The 15958-nt window shown below is 39.7% G+C and overlaps 1 protein-coding gene across 1 annotated transcript; it reads left to right on the forward strand.

The window, feature by feature from the left end:
* The first annotated feature begins 3809 nt into the window (after positions 1–3809).
* On the forward strand, positions 3810–12152 carry LOC141776288 (peptidase inhibitor 15-like). Its single transcript, XM_074649750.1, has 5 exons — positions 3810–4135; positions 5142–5260; positions 6657–6789; positions 7757–7872; positions 10455–12152. Exons 1-5 carry the CDS (start codon positions 3878–3880, stop codon positions 10588–10590), a joined length of 762 nt encoding a protein of 253 aa, XP_074505851.1. The 5' UTR covers positions 3810–3877; the 3' UTR covers positions 10591–12152.
* The last annotated feature ends 3806 nt before the right edge of the window (positions 12153–15958 follow it).

Here is a 15958-nt window from a genome sequence, read left to right on the forward strand (position 1 = left end):
ATCTGACGGCTGGCACTGTTGATCAAGCCTTTAGCAATCCAATCAGTATATTTATTTAAGTTGATGAGATGATCTTACAGTGCAGTAGTCTCATATTAGTAAATTGCATTAAACATTGTGTAAATCAATGTAATGCAATCCTGTAAACTGTAATTTACATGAACGTTGCCAGTAGAGTTACAGATCAGAGAAATCTGAACAGTTTTGGTTTAATATCAAAAGATTACACGACCCCACTACTCTCTACATTTTTATGAAAGCAGTCATACTGTTGCACCATGTGCATCCTGCCAAAGACAAATCAAGCAGAGTGGAGTGTTTGTATTACAGTTACTATGATTTAGTTTTCTAGGAACAGAATGTTGAACTTTTTTCGGTGAAGTACTGTAGGCCTAAACATAAAAAACAACACAGTCTGAGCTTTTCTTTATATGGTAGTAAAGGCTGTAAGCTCTCCTCCTACACACACACACACACACACACACACACACACACACACACACACACACACACACACACACACACACACACACACACACACACACACACACAGAGAAAGAGAGAACACAGAGATAGATATATTAAGAGGATCAAATCAGATGATATAATGTTACGTTATGGTTCATCTTATGCTGTTGAATACACTAACTCTTTATGTACAGTCTACAGATAAAGTGCTGAATGTTCAATAATTTCCAACAAACCAAGAAATATCCAACACATGACGTTAGCTCATGATGACAAACAACACAACATACTAAAGTGGTTTGGATGAGTCTCTTCTGGCTCTGGCCCTACATATCTGACGTGGAGAGGAGGTTGTGTTGCTCGGGCTCTATCTGTTTGGCGTGGAGAGGAGGTTATGTTTCTCTGTCTCTACCTAACTGGCGTGGAGAGGAGGTTGTGTTGCTCTGGCTCTACCCATCTGGCGTGGAGAGGAGGTTGTGTTGCTCGGGCTCTATCTGGTTGGCGTGGAGAGGAGATTGTGTTGCTCGGCTCTATCTGGTTGGCGTCGAGAGGAGGTTATGTTGCTCGGGCTCTATCTGGTTGGCGTGGAGAGGAAGGTGTGTTGCTCTGGCTCTACCTATCTGGCGTGGAGAAGAGGTCGTGTTGCTCTGGCTCTACCCATCTGGCGTGGAGAGGAGGTTGTGTTGCTCGGGCTCTATCTGGTTGGCGTGGAGAGGAGGTTGTGTTGCTCTGGCTCTACCTATATGGCGTCGAGAAGAGGTCGTGTTGCTCTGACTCTACCTATCTGGCGTGGAGAGGAGGTTGTGCTGCTCTGGCTTTATCTGTTTGGCATGAAGAGGAGGTTGTGTTGTTCAGGCTCTACCTATCTGGCGTGGAGAGGAGGTCGTGTTGCTCGGGCTCTATCTGGTTGGCGTGGAGAGGAGGTTGTGTTGTTGTTGAGTATGAGCATGGTGAATGACATAGGCATAGTCCTCCTATCCCAACCGACCCCGATATCCCCTACTTTCCATCATGGAGTTGCTTTGTGAATTCCTCTTCTTTGGCATGGCATTTGTTTGGGTGGCGTAAGGGCATGAGACACTGCCTGAAAGTGGGTGGTACGCCAAAAAGGGATACGGTTGAGTAGACCTAGCTGAGCTCCAGCAGGCTCCGACCTCATTTAACCCCCGCTCCCCTCTCCCTTACAAGATCTGATATAAATTTGAGAAACAATCATTATAACTGAAAACATGAGTCATAATTTTTTTTCCTACACGCCTTTTACGGTCTTGAATGAGACCAGTATATAAAAAAAATATTTTGAAGAGACACTAGTTTCACTCCTCTGGGTGACAGCAGATGCTCTGAATCACTCAGCTTTCATTTTGACTATTTTCCAACAAGTTTTCTGGACCATTAAGTTTGTTTTTCATCCATAGCAGAGAAACAAATCTGAAGTGAGGACACCTGACTGGATGCATTTCCATGTAGCTGACAGCACCCTCTGAGTCAAAGGAGACCTCGATGAACTACAGTACTGAGTGGAGCAGCTCTGTACGGCTACAATCAACCCCTCCCGTCCTTTCTGCTTTCTACTGCAGCAAAGTTTGGCTGTAGAGTGCTTTCTAGAAATACATCATGTTTAAGACCTTTGGTATCTCACTCCAAAACTAAAAAAGGCAAGAGGGGGTTTAAACTTTAAAATAACCATAGCAGTGTTTTACAACTGAATCGAAGATTAGATACATAGGTTATACAAATATGAGATTTACTAATTACATTGTTCATGATCAAATGGCCATGAACAGCAGATCATTTAATTCTCTTGTGCATATAGACTACACTAACGGCTTCTGGGACTGTTCATTTGACTGATAAATATATAAAACACTGTACAATAACAACAAAACAAGGTTCTTCATTTTATTCTGAACTATTGCTGCTTCTATAACACCATATTTTGACATACTAAAGATCACAGTAATACAAACCTTCCCTTAAACCTCTCTTAAAGGAACAGTGTGTAGGATTTCAGGGGATCTATTAGCAGGAATGGAATATAATATAAATATAATATTCATAACTATGTTTCATTAGTGTATAATCGGCCCGCCATGTTGCTCTGCCGTGTTTCTATAGTAGCCCAGAACAGACAAACCAAACACTGGCTCTAGAGAGAGACTTTCACATTGTTACTTTACCAACTTCTGTTGCTTCTAAAGCAGTGTTATTATGGTATGGATGGCCTCTGAGCCGCCAGCGTTACCGCGGTTTTAGCACTCGGTGACTCACGTTATCGCAGTCTTAGAAAGGGAGAAGTGAGCGGAGGGGTACTCAGTTGTTTGCAATCTGCAACCACACCAGCTGCCACCAAATCCTACACACTGTACCTTTAAAGGTGCTCTATACGATATCCAGAGCATTAATATAGCATCAAACTATTGTTTATGTAAAGCTATAGAGGAGTAATGTCTCCCTGAGCAGAGAATGAAGTCACTCTCCCTCTGAGTGTGTTTCTTTGTTGACATAGCCGGGCTAATCGTGCATGCTTTTAGTGCATGTTCGTGCATGTGAGCGTGCCCCACTGGCTAGCTAATGGCCACCGCTCTGCACTGCTCTCATACGGTGGTTATAGCTGATAACGCTGTCCAAACCGACGGCACTGTCGCTGAAGCTCTATTTTGTTTAATCAACATTTTATTGCTGATTATTATTACCTCTTTTATGCTATTTTATTTTATTAAAATGTCATTATTTTTGATACAATCTGCTTATTTTGTGTCGTTTCATCATTTTTATTTAATAATTTTGTATTGTTATTGTTATTTCCTTGTATTTTATTTATCTTTTATTATCTTAAATAAACATATTTTATTGCTTTCTTATTCATTGAACTTTTATACTGGTTGTTTTGGTGTGCATTAGTCTCTAAATCCATTTTTAACATTCTACATTTTTGTCAATCGTCTGTACAGCACTTTGAATTGCATTCGATTTGTTTGAAATGTGCTCTATAAATAAAGTTTGATTGCTTGATCGATAATTCACTATAAATCTTCATTTAATTTTGTTGTTTTTTGTCCATCATATGCTACAGCATTTTATTATGAAACAAGATTTTGGTAATTCTATAGTTACAAAAAAATAATCTAACCCTTCCAAGTTGTCTGGGTATTTAATAAGCTACACCTATTCTTCATATACAGTACATAATATTAGACATATGCAGCACACTACACAGCATCTATAATACATTGTTAAGCAGTGTTTTATTTTGAAAGACACTGGGGGCAGGCTGAACCTTTCAGAGATCCTCACCAGAATAAGAGCTCATAAACAGCCTCATTGACACTACTGGAACACAGGAGACTAACAGACTGTGCATGAGTGGAGTTTATTGTTTGTTATTTAGTTTGACTGATATTTAACCATGAGAGACCTTTATTATCTGTCCTGCGTGATCCTGCTGTGCGGAGTTAACGGACGGGTTGTGAACTCCACGGAGGCTCCTCAGGTTCACGGTAACGTTAGTTCAACTCCTCCGGGGATCAAACCCGGGTCACCGTCCGGTGTCCGTGGAGCGCGCAGGAGACGGTTCATCAGTCAGGGGGACATGGTGTCCATCCTGGACTACCACAACCAGGTCAGAGCCAGAGTCTACCCACCTGCTGCTAACATGGAGTACATGGTAAGAGAAGACACCGGGGAAATAGGATTATCTTCTTCATCATATCTCACATTAGTATGTTCATATAGACCTAAAATATGACCTCACGTAGATACGTCAATTTGATTTATATAGACATATTTTTATGATACCCTAATAATGATGGAAGCCTAAAAGTGGGAGAAAAACGGTCACTTTTGACTCTCCCAAATTAATTTTTTTTTTAATTTTAACCATCAGAGTATGTAATATATATAAACAGGTACACAAAATTACATGTAGGCTGGATTAGTGGATTTTAATCTGCAACATATTTATTTTTTATGGTTTTCATCACTTGTTCTTATACTAAATGTCATTACAGCAACATTACAATAATGTTCATTTTATACATTTCACTTTTTAAATTTCTATAATATTCTATTTTCTTTTTTTTTTATATATTTCTATAATATTTCTATAACATTTTACATTTAAATTCGTTTCTATAATATTCTATTTTCTTTCTTTTTGTTACATTTCTATAATATTTCCATAACATTTTACATTTAAATTCATTTTCATCAAGCTTTGTGCATCATTGTAAATATTGATATCATTTTCTTTTCTTTTTTTTAAAATAGAAGTTTTCACGATTTTCTCTACATCTAAAAAAATGTAGATAAAATGTCAGTATTCATTAGTTCCTAGTTTTGTCTGTTTTTGTTATGTATAAAAAATGAGGCATGATAAACACCCCACAAAGTTTGTATCACTGACATGCACATGCTTCTTAATAAAAATATTTGAAACAAATGTCAGTATTCATACACAAAAACATATTAAATATGTTGCGTTTTATGACAGATATTGCATTTATAATGTCTAATTCCCGTTGACCCAGGAGGAGATTTGCTCGAAACCATCCGAAACTGTTTTACATTGTTCTCTTGAGTAGACATGGTACATATTCATTATTACTTTTATTACTTAATTATGTCAAGCTTCTCTACAGCAGGTGTGAGTACAGGAAAACTCTCTCCAACAGGTGTGGGACTATGATCTGGCCAGGACAGCTGAAGCCTGGGCCGCCACGTGTCTGTGGGAACACGGACCGGCTTACCTGCTGCAGTTCTATGGACAGAACCTGTCTGTCAGAACCGGAGGGTAAATACAACACACACACACACACACACACACACACACACACAGACACACACACATTTAGATGAAGACAACCATTCATTAATTTTTCCTTCTGAAAAAATAGAAATTCAGAATTTTCTTTTGCTAACCAGATATAATTACAATGGAGATTTTTAGCCTATTATGTGCACTGAACAGTATATTAGGTCTACATGAACATTCGCTATGGACGACTACATGTGTTTATTGTTGTAACGTTGTGCGGTAGCCTACAGACAAAGCATTAATACTATTAAAAGTCCAGTTATGAACAACATGGATCAAAGATTCATGGCTAGGCGCATATTTTTACACTGTATCCAGTTCTCTTTATACATCCATGGTGAAGATGAGAGGAAGGATTTACCAAACCAACACATTCTCATCCCAACTCGGCACATACCACCGCTTTGTCACACCCCTTTGTGTCACTTTGGGATTAAGCAACAAAACCACTATAGTTAGGTTTAGGAAAGAACAGCATGGTTGGGCTTAAAGCTACGACGTTTGTTCAGTGAAAATGACACTGAACGCTGTGAACACGGGACACAAACGGCGGCCTGCTGGATGAAAGCCTTGTGTTTGTTGGATCCATCCACCTCCCCGGTGTGTGTCTTTCGCTTTTTAAACTACGTCGCCACACTCCCGGCGCACTTTCTCGTTTACGAGCATTTACTGTTGCCGAGGATGGGTTTACATTACAGTTAATGGAACGCACCGGCTTTAAGGGGTGCGGCGGTACCGAACGCCGACGGCCGTGATAAAAGCTTTGAAATTGAACCTACGGGAATGAGAACTAGCTGACCAAATGGAACGTCCTGTCTCACTCCTGTGTGAGTGACGGCAATTACTCATGAGGCAAAAGCATCTCAATTGTCAAATGTGTAGAAATGATTCAGTAACACTTAAAAACACCTGCCACTGGTTGAATGCTGCTCCAACGTTGTGTGGAACGGACATATTCTATACGTACACTAAAGTGTACAACAACACGGAGCCTCTGTTGTCCGAACAACAAACTGTATTACTGCTTTCAACCTTGACGAAGGCAGTGCAGACCAGATCCACTCCTTCTGTTCTTACCTTTCACAATAAAAGTCCTGGACATAGCTTAGGGAGGACAGAAGACGATGGACAAGAGGAAACATAATTATCAGAATGGAAAGAACCCACTACAGGACGACAGTGACATCACTGTTGGGGTGTGGTTACAGGTGCGACTGTGCATACTTTCTGACTTCACCCATCATTGATGCTGGTTGTGGTCACAAGCTTAACCACGCATGCCGCCTCCGACAGGCCGTGTAATCCATCAGAGTATGCACTGAGGTTCATCCCTCCTCCTCTGTACCAACTCTGTACACTCTTTCCTCCACAGGTATCGGTCTATCCTGCAGCTGGTCAAGCCTTGGTATGATGAAGTCAACGACTATGTGTTCCCCTACCCTCGCTTCTGCAACCCCAGCTGCCCCCTGCTCTGCTACGGGCCCATGTGTACACACTACACACAGGTGAGAAAGGTCATCATCTAGAGTTGTTCCAATACATACCGGGATCAGGAAGGCCTCTGATCCAGCCTTTACACGGCCTTTAAGGCGTAGCTATCCCAAGTCAGTGCGTTGTACAAACAACTACACTCTCCAGATAAAAAGAATACAATTCAGAACTGCTTCTACAAGCCCGAAACCATGATATAGAATTTTCTTGCTAAAATAAGGGATGATAATCGGCTTCTCAGGCAACAAGCTCCATCAATTAAAACAGCAGCACAGCAGACAATGTCCAGTCTTCTATTTAAAGTGAACTATCTCTAAGCTGATAACTCAAATAACCATCTGACTCATGGAACTCGTTGGAGGCACCAACCAGCTGAGCTGTGATGTAAAATGACTGGCTCATTATGTTTCAGTAGGCGGGTGTGTTCCCTCTTCAGTAGTTTTGAAGCTCTACCCTCGTCTTTGACGTACTGCTGGAGCAGTGTGTCTGTTTTAAGCTGCTGTAGATACAAACCAAATTACTGATGTTTCACGACGGCTGCCTCAGTTGTATGTTGCTCAGTCTGCCCCTAAACCTGACAACAGAAAAGAGCAATCCTTCCAAATACTCCTTAAGTTTTAGGTATATAGGTATGCATATCAGGTACTCAAAAAATAAAATCCCCACAACAAAGATGAAGATGTTTCAAACGTATTTTAAAAATACTATGAGGTACTTTCATTTTGTGTTGATTTTGGCGGTCCCTGTGGACAAAGCTGTAGTGTTTCACCAGAGTCCCTTTAGAAAACCTCTAATTTTACTGCAGCAGGTAACCGGTAGCCGTGAGATTAGCCCCTCTCTCTGACGGCAGGCTTTTCACTCCACCTGTAAGTGTGGCCCTTTGGAACAACTAGAAACACTTTTGACAGGACAGCATGTCATAATCTAGTTATGATGGAGTATATGCCAGGTCTCATTGCTGCTGTTGTGTCTTTGTTTCAGATGGTGTGGGCGTCCACCAACAGAGTGGGCTGTGCAGTGCAGACCTGCTACAACATGTTTGTGTGGGGGGTTCTGTGGAAAGAAGCCACCTTCCTTGTCTGCAACTACTCCCCCAAGTATGAGTGTAAATCTGTGAGAAAGGTCTAGCTGCAGAACTCCAGACTCGAGTCCACCTCCTCCGTCGGATACTTTCTGATCCCAAATTTGGAGAAGGAAGTGACGTCTGAAATAGTGTATGCCAGAGACGATCATCAGGATACGATAGCATGCGTTCATCAGTTTTAATAAGCCACACCAACATCCACCAATAATAATTCAATTTATTTTTATATAGTGTCAAATCTCAAGACGCTTTTTCTAACACGAAGGTAAACAATACAACCTTTATAATTAGATATAACTGTAACTTATAAAGTTAGTTAATGTAATGTTAAGTAGCAGATAACTTGTATTTAAAAGGTAACTTAGGTATTTTTCAACCAGGACCCTATGTTCCCATGTTTTTGTGTCTAACTGACTAATAAGGACAACAGTTTCTGAATTGGTCCAGTATTGAGGGAGAGCGCTGTAGACGGCAGCTGCTCACGGCAGCTGCTCACGGGTTGCAATGTAATCCTATTGGGGCAAGCTGGCAGCATCATTTATGTCCACTAAAAGTGCTTGTTTTTACCATGACAGGCTCTGATTGTTATTATAAGTGTCTGACATTATGGAAAGAGTCTTGCTCAAGGAGAAGATTCTGAAATCTAACAAGGTGACGTGTTACAGGAAGACATCGGTGGAATACATCGAGTGCCGGCCAGGCATAGTTTATTGTGTTGGAGTACAGAAAGTGTAGCAAAATACTGAGATGACAATGTGAATGAGGTCTTTGGCTCAAATACATACAGGTGACCATCACTTCAGAGTATACGGATATTCAGATTTCACAACCAGACTTGGTGACCTTCTCTCTAGATTTGAATTTTGGTGCTAGCTACTTTCATTGGAAAAGAGTTGGCAACACTGGGCTGAGTTTGATAGTTTCTCAAGGTTATCAACCCTAGCTTTAACATTACGTTACCTAACTTTATGAGTTACAGTTATATCTAAATATTAAGGTTGTATTGTTTACCTTGGTGTTATGATTTTCCACCAAGGGTCCTGATGATAGAGACAGCGCCGGAGGTGCCCGAGTCTGGAGCTCTTGAAATCTGTGGATATAGTGCAGGAAACACGAATGTAATGACACGACTGTGACACAGACTTCTCTGTTTCAACTCTTTCATGAGATGCAGTGAGGTACTAACTATTACTAGTACAGGTGCTATTACATTTCAGAGGAAAACGTACATGCTCGCTGCTGACGTGAACATGTTGAAATACTGGAACAGTTGAAGTTGTAGTTGAAGTAGCCAACCCGCACTCACTCCCAACTTCCCAACTCGTTAAATACCGACACTTGGTCAGTGCCCCTTGACGTCTGATACCGAGGCACCATTTAGCGTCTGCATGGGACGCACCGGACTTTCAACTCCAATGTAAACCCATCTGCGGTGTGAGCAACTGACGCAGTATAAAGAGTGAGAAAGTCTGCGTATAGGGCGGGTGGGAGGGGATGTTGGTTGGGTCAAACAAACACGGAACTTTCACCCAGGAGGCCGCTGTTCGTGTACCGTGTGAGATCAAGTCAACGTTGACTTATTTTATTGTAGTTTTGTTACATAACAATAATATCATGACATCCATCCATTGATCAATCTGCAACTTTTAGCGACAAGGGAGGTGTGTGTGCTGTAGCATATCACGCTACATTCTAAGCCCACCTTCTTTTTAGCTGTCCAATCAAATGCGAAGGATTTGAGTTAAAGCTGCAGTGGGTGGAAATTGAGCAAATATAATTTAAAAAAGTTATTTTTATAAAACGGTCACTATAACCTGACAGTAAAGCATGAGATAATATGAAAAAATCATGTTCCTCTGCGTCCTCCGGTGTTCCTAACGGCATCTGCAAGATTTTATAGACCGGAGGAAAACAACCAATCAGAGCCGAGCTGGAGCCTGCCGCCTCTGTGCAGCTGTCAATCACTCGCGAGCTCCGATCAAACGGTCAAACTAGGCAGCGCTGATCCAATATGAATCAATATTCTGTTACTGTAATGCCTATTACACCTGTCTATCCCGTCGCGGGCTAGATTTTTTAAAGCCTGAAAACAGAACCATGAGGAGATGCAGAAGTCTAGTTTTCTCTCAGAACACTTGAATACAATATGCTGAAAGGTTATTATGGAATTTTTGCCCAATGATGCCAAAAATATACTGCCTACTTCAGGTTTAAATCCCTCTTGTAACAATGCAATGCTCAACTATTTCGTTTCACTGGGGAATACACACAGTACAGAAGCGAAAGATTCTCTATAGCTTCTGTTTCACTGAAGTAATAGTGAAGTAGTTGAAGGAGAAAAAAGTCCAGGAGAAAAACTAATTAAGGAGTAAATTGGACAATTTTCGTGTGCATCCCTGAAAGCGAGCACACTAATGACAAGATAACTGCAGCTGCCAGAGCTGGAGGTGATAATCAAGTAAATTCTACCTGCAGTGATTATGACATCATCTCTACCTTGTGATGTTTTTACCCATGGTGTTGATAGAGTCACCTCCAGTGTTGATATCCACCCATTGTAATGGAATTCTAGACGTTGTTTCTTTCTTTCTCTAGGGGAAACTGGATAGGAGAGGCTCCGTACAGAGTGGGGATTCCTTGTTCAGCCTGTCCGTCCAGCTACGGAGGTTCATGCAGCAACAATATGTGCTTTCCAGCCGTCCAGTCCAACTACATGTACTGGTTCAAGTAAAGAGTAAGGGGGAATGCTGGTTATGGTTATACTACCTGTAACTGGATTATACAATATGGAAATGACATTTTTAAAGTAATAGCAGCCAGAGCCTGTTATAGGGAGTACATTTAGTGATTCTTTATGTCTGGACAGAAAATGTGTCATAATTCACACTTATCAGAAAGTGCAACATATTTTATGTTTCAAAGCCATACTGTATACACATATACAGTATACATGTTGATGTATGTATGATAAGCAGTAATTGAAAGACACGGTTTACATTCTTACTAACCACTATACACTACAAACTCAGTTTCCTGGTATCAACAGTTATCGTTACTGCAACAGTTTTTTGGGGGGGAGCTATAGAGTGCTCCGGGGATGACGTATTTGTGTAGGCCAACCAGGAAGTTAGCATCGCCATTGTTCCATCGGCGTTCCATTGGTGGAGGTAATAATGATAAATATGTATAGCACCTTTCACACAAGAAATGCAGCTCAAAGTGCTTAACAATAAAGATATTAGTACTGAGTGCTTCATGAAAACATTTTTTAAAAAAACCCAGAAAAAAAACTTATAAAAGATCAAATTAGTGACCTAAACAATCTGCCAAACAGCAAACTGTGGGTTCCTCACTCTACATCGAAATAAGCTTTGTGGCAAACACACATTTATGATACATACATTTTTGTTCAGCAAGATAATCTCCACAAGTGAACACCACTTTTATGATTTTGAAGCATGAATGCAATCGGCAGAAGTAAAAAGCTAACACTAGGCTATAAATGAAACACCAAGGTCGCATGAGCGCGAGTATATTTAGTATTTGTAGTCTCATCTAGCCACTTGTTAGCAACCGCCTTTTTTAAGACACATAAAAGTTTTAAAAACTTGTGATTGGGATATTTATTCACATATTTATGTCGTAGAACAAACATTAAAATCTCTTCAGCTTGTGTTAACCACAGACTTTATTTCAGGCATCTAACTAAAAACCCATTGACTTCCAGATGATGAAACAGGAAGTGATAAAATGCTAACTCATTTCTAGGTTTTAGGACTCATTCCTGCAGCACTCTATACTGTCTGCAGATAATGTGGGGCAGCTTTGTAACAAGGCTGCAGTGCAGCACTGCAGTGGGAGCTGTTATTCTGAATTTTGTAAGAATCTGTTATTAAATTTGCTATTAATTCTTGTGTCTGGAAATGATACTCGTAAAAAAAGTAAAGAAAAAAAGCAGTGTAGATGGAAATATCCTAAGGTGCTGAAATGAAATAAATGTCCGTCTTCGCTGTATAGTGAACTGTCTTTAGAATTGTCCACAGCGCGTATAAATGTTGCAAAAACACAAACTATAGAAACTGGTTTCTATAGAGGCATGCATACACATTTATTAATATTAATGCTTTTATATTCTGTTTTGTATTTAACCTGTGTACGTTCCATTTGTATGTTTTATTCCACATCAATTCTTGAGAAAAGTGACATGTGGAATGACTAACGGGATATGAGCCTATAAGGATTATTTTTATTTTGTATTTTGTATCAATGATTAGTAAACTGACTTTGACATACAGAAATCATTGCACTTTGTTTTTATTGTGGATATTTAATAATAAAAAAAAAACTTGTATAAAGTGCCAGATTGGTAAGATTTAAGGACCTATTTTTTTAGGTTGTACTGGGCTCAAAGTAAATTCATATGTGCAGAGGTGTGGAAATGCTTCATGGCTGAAGGAAGGGATTCAGAGGAATATGTCCGGCTTGTTTCTGAGATGCATTTGGCCTCACCTAAAAGGTTGACTACAGCGGAAGACACGAGAAAACTGCAGTCACGGAAAATCCCCTGCCTTCCTAGAATCATTAATTTCATACATCATTAGCATTAGCAATGTCTTATACATGTATTCAGTCATCAGTAATTTTTTATGCTAAATGTAGTACCTGTGAGGGTTTCTGGACAGTAGTTGTCATTGTTTTGTGTTGTTAATTAATTTCCAATTATACATTTATGCATACATTTGCATAAAGCAGCATATTTGTCCACTCCCATGTTGATAAGAGTATTAAATACTTGACAAATTTCCCTTTATGGTACATTTATAACAGATAAAAAATGTGATTAATTTTCGATTAATCTCGATTAACTATTTGAATCGATTGACAGCCTACAGTAGTTCATAGTTCATTTTGCAAGTCCATGTCCCATTTTGGATTTAATCTGTGTTTTTGGCTTGTTGGGGTTATCTTTTGTTCTTGCTGTTGTGAATATTTGGTGTTACATGTGTATTGTTTCATGACTAAATCAAATGGGTCGACCTTTGTCAGTGACTCACAGGAGTGAAACACACAAAGCAGTATTACTTTACTTTAGCTGTAGCAGTAGAACTGTGACACTAGATGGCGGCAACAAGCCGTTTGGATTTAAACAAGACAAGGAGAGGATGTACGGAGGAGAGGGACAGGGTGATATGGATGTTGAAGATACTGTGGGTCTAACTCAGAACTATATTATACCTGTCTAATTCATTCATTTCATTCACCTAAGCACTCAACTCTTCAAATATTCCTCAAACTATTTGTCAGAAATAATAAAAAAGCATTGTTTTTCTAATGTGTTTCTCTAAAACGTTTGTAGGGTCACTAGAGATCCAATTTATGCTACGTAAGAATGTTACAGTTGTTATGTTAGGTGGTAGCAGGTAATGTTGTGTTTCCCTGTTTGGCCTCATGATGGCGCTGTTGTCTCTATGAAGAAATACAGAGCGTGATGAAACAGTGTGTGTATACAGTATGATGAGTGTACTGTCACAGTAACGTGATGGTGCAGCACCTGGGTGTCAGCTTTAGTGCAGAGCAGCACTTTCTTTGATATCGGAGGGTTTTGATGAAAGCAGCTCTGAAAAATGAAGATGTACTCTAGGCCACGGATTTGGTTTTCGTGCCGTTTATGAGTCGGATCATTTAAAAGCAGAACTGGAGCATGAGAATGATGAAGATATAAACATGCGTGTAGTCTTCCTGGCCAAATTTCCAACTTGGGAAACCAGAAGGTCTCACGAGCAGGTACATACGTAGATGATATTTTTCTGATATGGTCAGAACTTCTTCAGTTCCATTCCCATTTAAATAGCACCAACAGTAATTTAAAGCTTAGTCAAGATTATTCTTTAACTGAAATCCATTTTCTTTACCTAAAGATCATTAAAGATGACAATGGTGATTTGCATACCTCCATATTTAGATAACCAACTGATGTTCTTAGGGCAGACAGTTTCCATCCTGCTTGATTGATAGATAACGTATACTTCGGACGGTTTCAGAGACTTAAAGCTGCAGTAGGTAGAATTGGAGCAAAGTTATTTTTTATAAAACGGTCACTATATCCTGACAGTAGTGCATGAGACAGGTAATCTGATAAAAATCATGTGCGTCTGTATCCTCCGGTGTCCTCCGATGCGGCATTTGCAAGATTTCACAGACCGGAGAAAAACAACCAATCAGAGCTGAGCTGGAGCCTACCGTCTCTGAGCAGCTGTCAATCAAATATGAATCAATATTATGAAACAAAATTATGTACTGTAATGCCTTTTTCTCTCCTCAAATGCTTTCAGAAACATCTTGTAGTGTACTGTTTAGCTGCAAAAAAGAGAAAGTTTGCCTTCGTTGATGAACAACCAATAGGAACGCTCTCTCTCTCTGAAATTACCTGTGATTGGCCAGAGTCTCCCGTCACGGGCTAGATTTTCTAAAGCCTGAAAACAGAGCCATGAGGAGGTGCAGAAGTCTAGTTTTCTCTCAGAACACTTGAATTACAATATGCTGAAAGGTTATTATGGAATTTTTGCCCAATGATGCAAAAAATATTCTGCCTACTGCAGGTTTAAATGCATCTACGACTGCTCAAGACATGAGCCAAAGCCATTTGACATAGGAAGGGGAGACACGTGAATGGTTGTTGAATCACATGTTTTCTGATCCAGACAGCCCACAAAGAACTGACTGGGTTGTCTCTTTTCACAGTTTGTGGGTCGGTAGTCACTCCAGGTACCCAGATGTATGTGCACAAGCACTGAAAAGGTGAGTTTTTCATGATATGTCCCCTTTAAGAAAAGACAATATAAACAAAAGACTGAATCCACAGCTTATAATAAAGCGAAAGGTCTCACTACAGAACAGTTGCAACACAATATAGCAGTGAAGCGCATAGAATTAAACAAATCATTAAAAGAAAGATATTGAAAAATGACGGTTCTCTGAGAGAATCTCATCTAGACGCCCCCTACCATCAGCTTCAGAAGAGCCCCAGCCCTTAATGACAAACTTGTGAGGAATCATCTTCCTCCAGTAACCACCAGAGGAAGCATTGTGGGAATTACATCAGGTCGTAAATATAACATGAAGTCAATTATGAATTGCAACACCTCATTTGTGGTTTACCGACTTCCGTGTCAATGTGGCTGTTTTCATGTTGGGAGACCAAAGTGTAAACTGTAGGCAATTAATAATTAATCTTTATTGACAGACTCGAAGTCCATTAAAAAAACATTCAACAATACATACATTAAAATAGAAACTGACACTTTTTATAAAAGACAGTTATACCAATGTTTTCACAGGTGTGACTGGTATCGTATAACACTAAAACAAAGATTTGACAGTAGCATGATAATGGCGTTCTGAGAATCATTTAGCCAACATATAAATTTATACATCAGGTTTCTCAACAGAGCCTGGAAAGTGCTGACACCTGCATTACAGAACAGCTCGCTTGCACTACACCACCTGGGTTTCTTAAGTAATATCTTATACTTATGCATGCTCGCCATGCAAGACTGGCTGAACATAAACATGCTATAAGAACCAGCGAGTCCTTTGATAGAACATAATTTGCTGGTCTGAGTGCAAAGTAAAGCAAAATATGAAGAGGTTTTAACATGTTTTGTATATATTTTGTAGGGCTGTCAAAGTTAACACGATAATAACATGTTTAAAGCTTTAAAGCTAGAGTGAACAGGGTATCTGCAGGTTTCAACAAGTCAAATTCAAGACTTTTTAAGACCTGTTTAAGACCACTATGAATGCAATTTAAGACCTACTTCACGTCCATACTGGCAAGAAAGTAGTAAGGATATGAAAGAAAATTGGAACCCCGGAATTACTTGCAAAGTAAATTAATGTATTCACTGAAAGACATTCCTCTAGCAGTTTTTCCAGTCTTTGTTCCAGGTTTTCACAGTAACCTGAAGATTTTGTACATTTCAAAGTTAAATGCATCAATCTGGTGCACTTTGAAAGCAAGATTAAGAGACTAGATTTCGTGCTCTTGTAAACAATTTGTACCTGTAAAACAGTGGTGGACTGTAGGCGCGCATGGGACA

This window comes from Sebastes fasciatus, chromosome 11 (assembly GCF_043250625.1).
Source record: "Sebastes fasciatus isolate fSebFas1 chromosome 11, fSebFas1.pri, whole genome shotgun sequence".
Lineage (NCBI taxonomy): Eukaryota > Metazoa > Chordata > Actinopteri > Perciformes > Sebastidae > Sebastes > Sebastes fasciatus.

Excerpts from the sequence above, each read along its gene's own strand:
- LOC141776288 (XM_074649750.1), top strand. The coding sequence starts at position 3,878 with ATGAGAGACCTTTATTATCTGTCCTGCGTGATCCTGCTGTGCGGAGTT. Across the intron at positions 5,261-6,656 it reads CTGTCTGTCAGAACCGGAGG|GTATCGGTCTATCCTGCAGC; the intron begins GTAAATACAACA and ends TTTCCTCCACAG. Across the intron at positions 6,790-7,756 it reads TGTGTACACACTACACACAG|ATGGTGTGGGCGTCCACCAA; the intron begins GTGAGAAAGGTC and ends TCTTTGTTTCAG.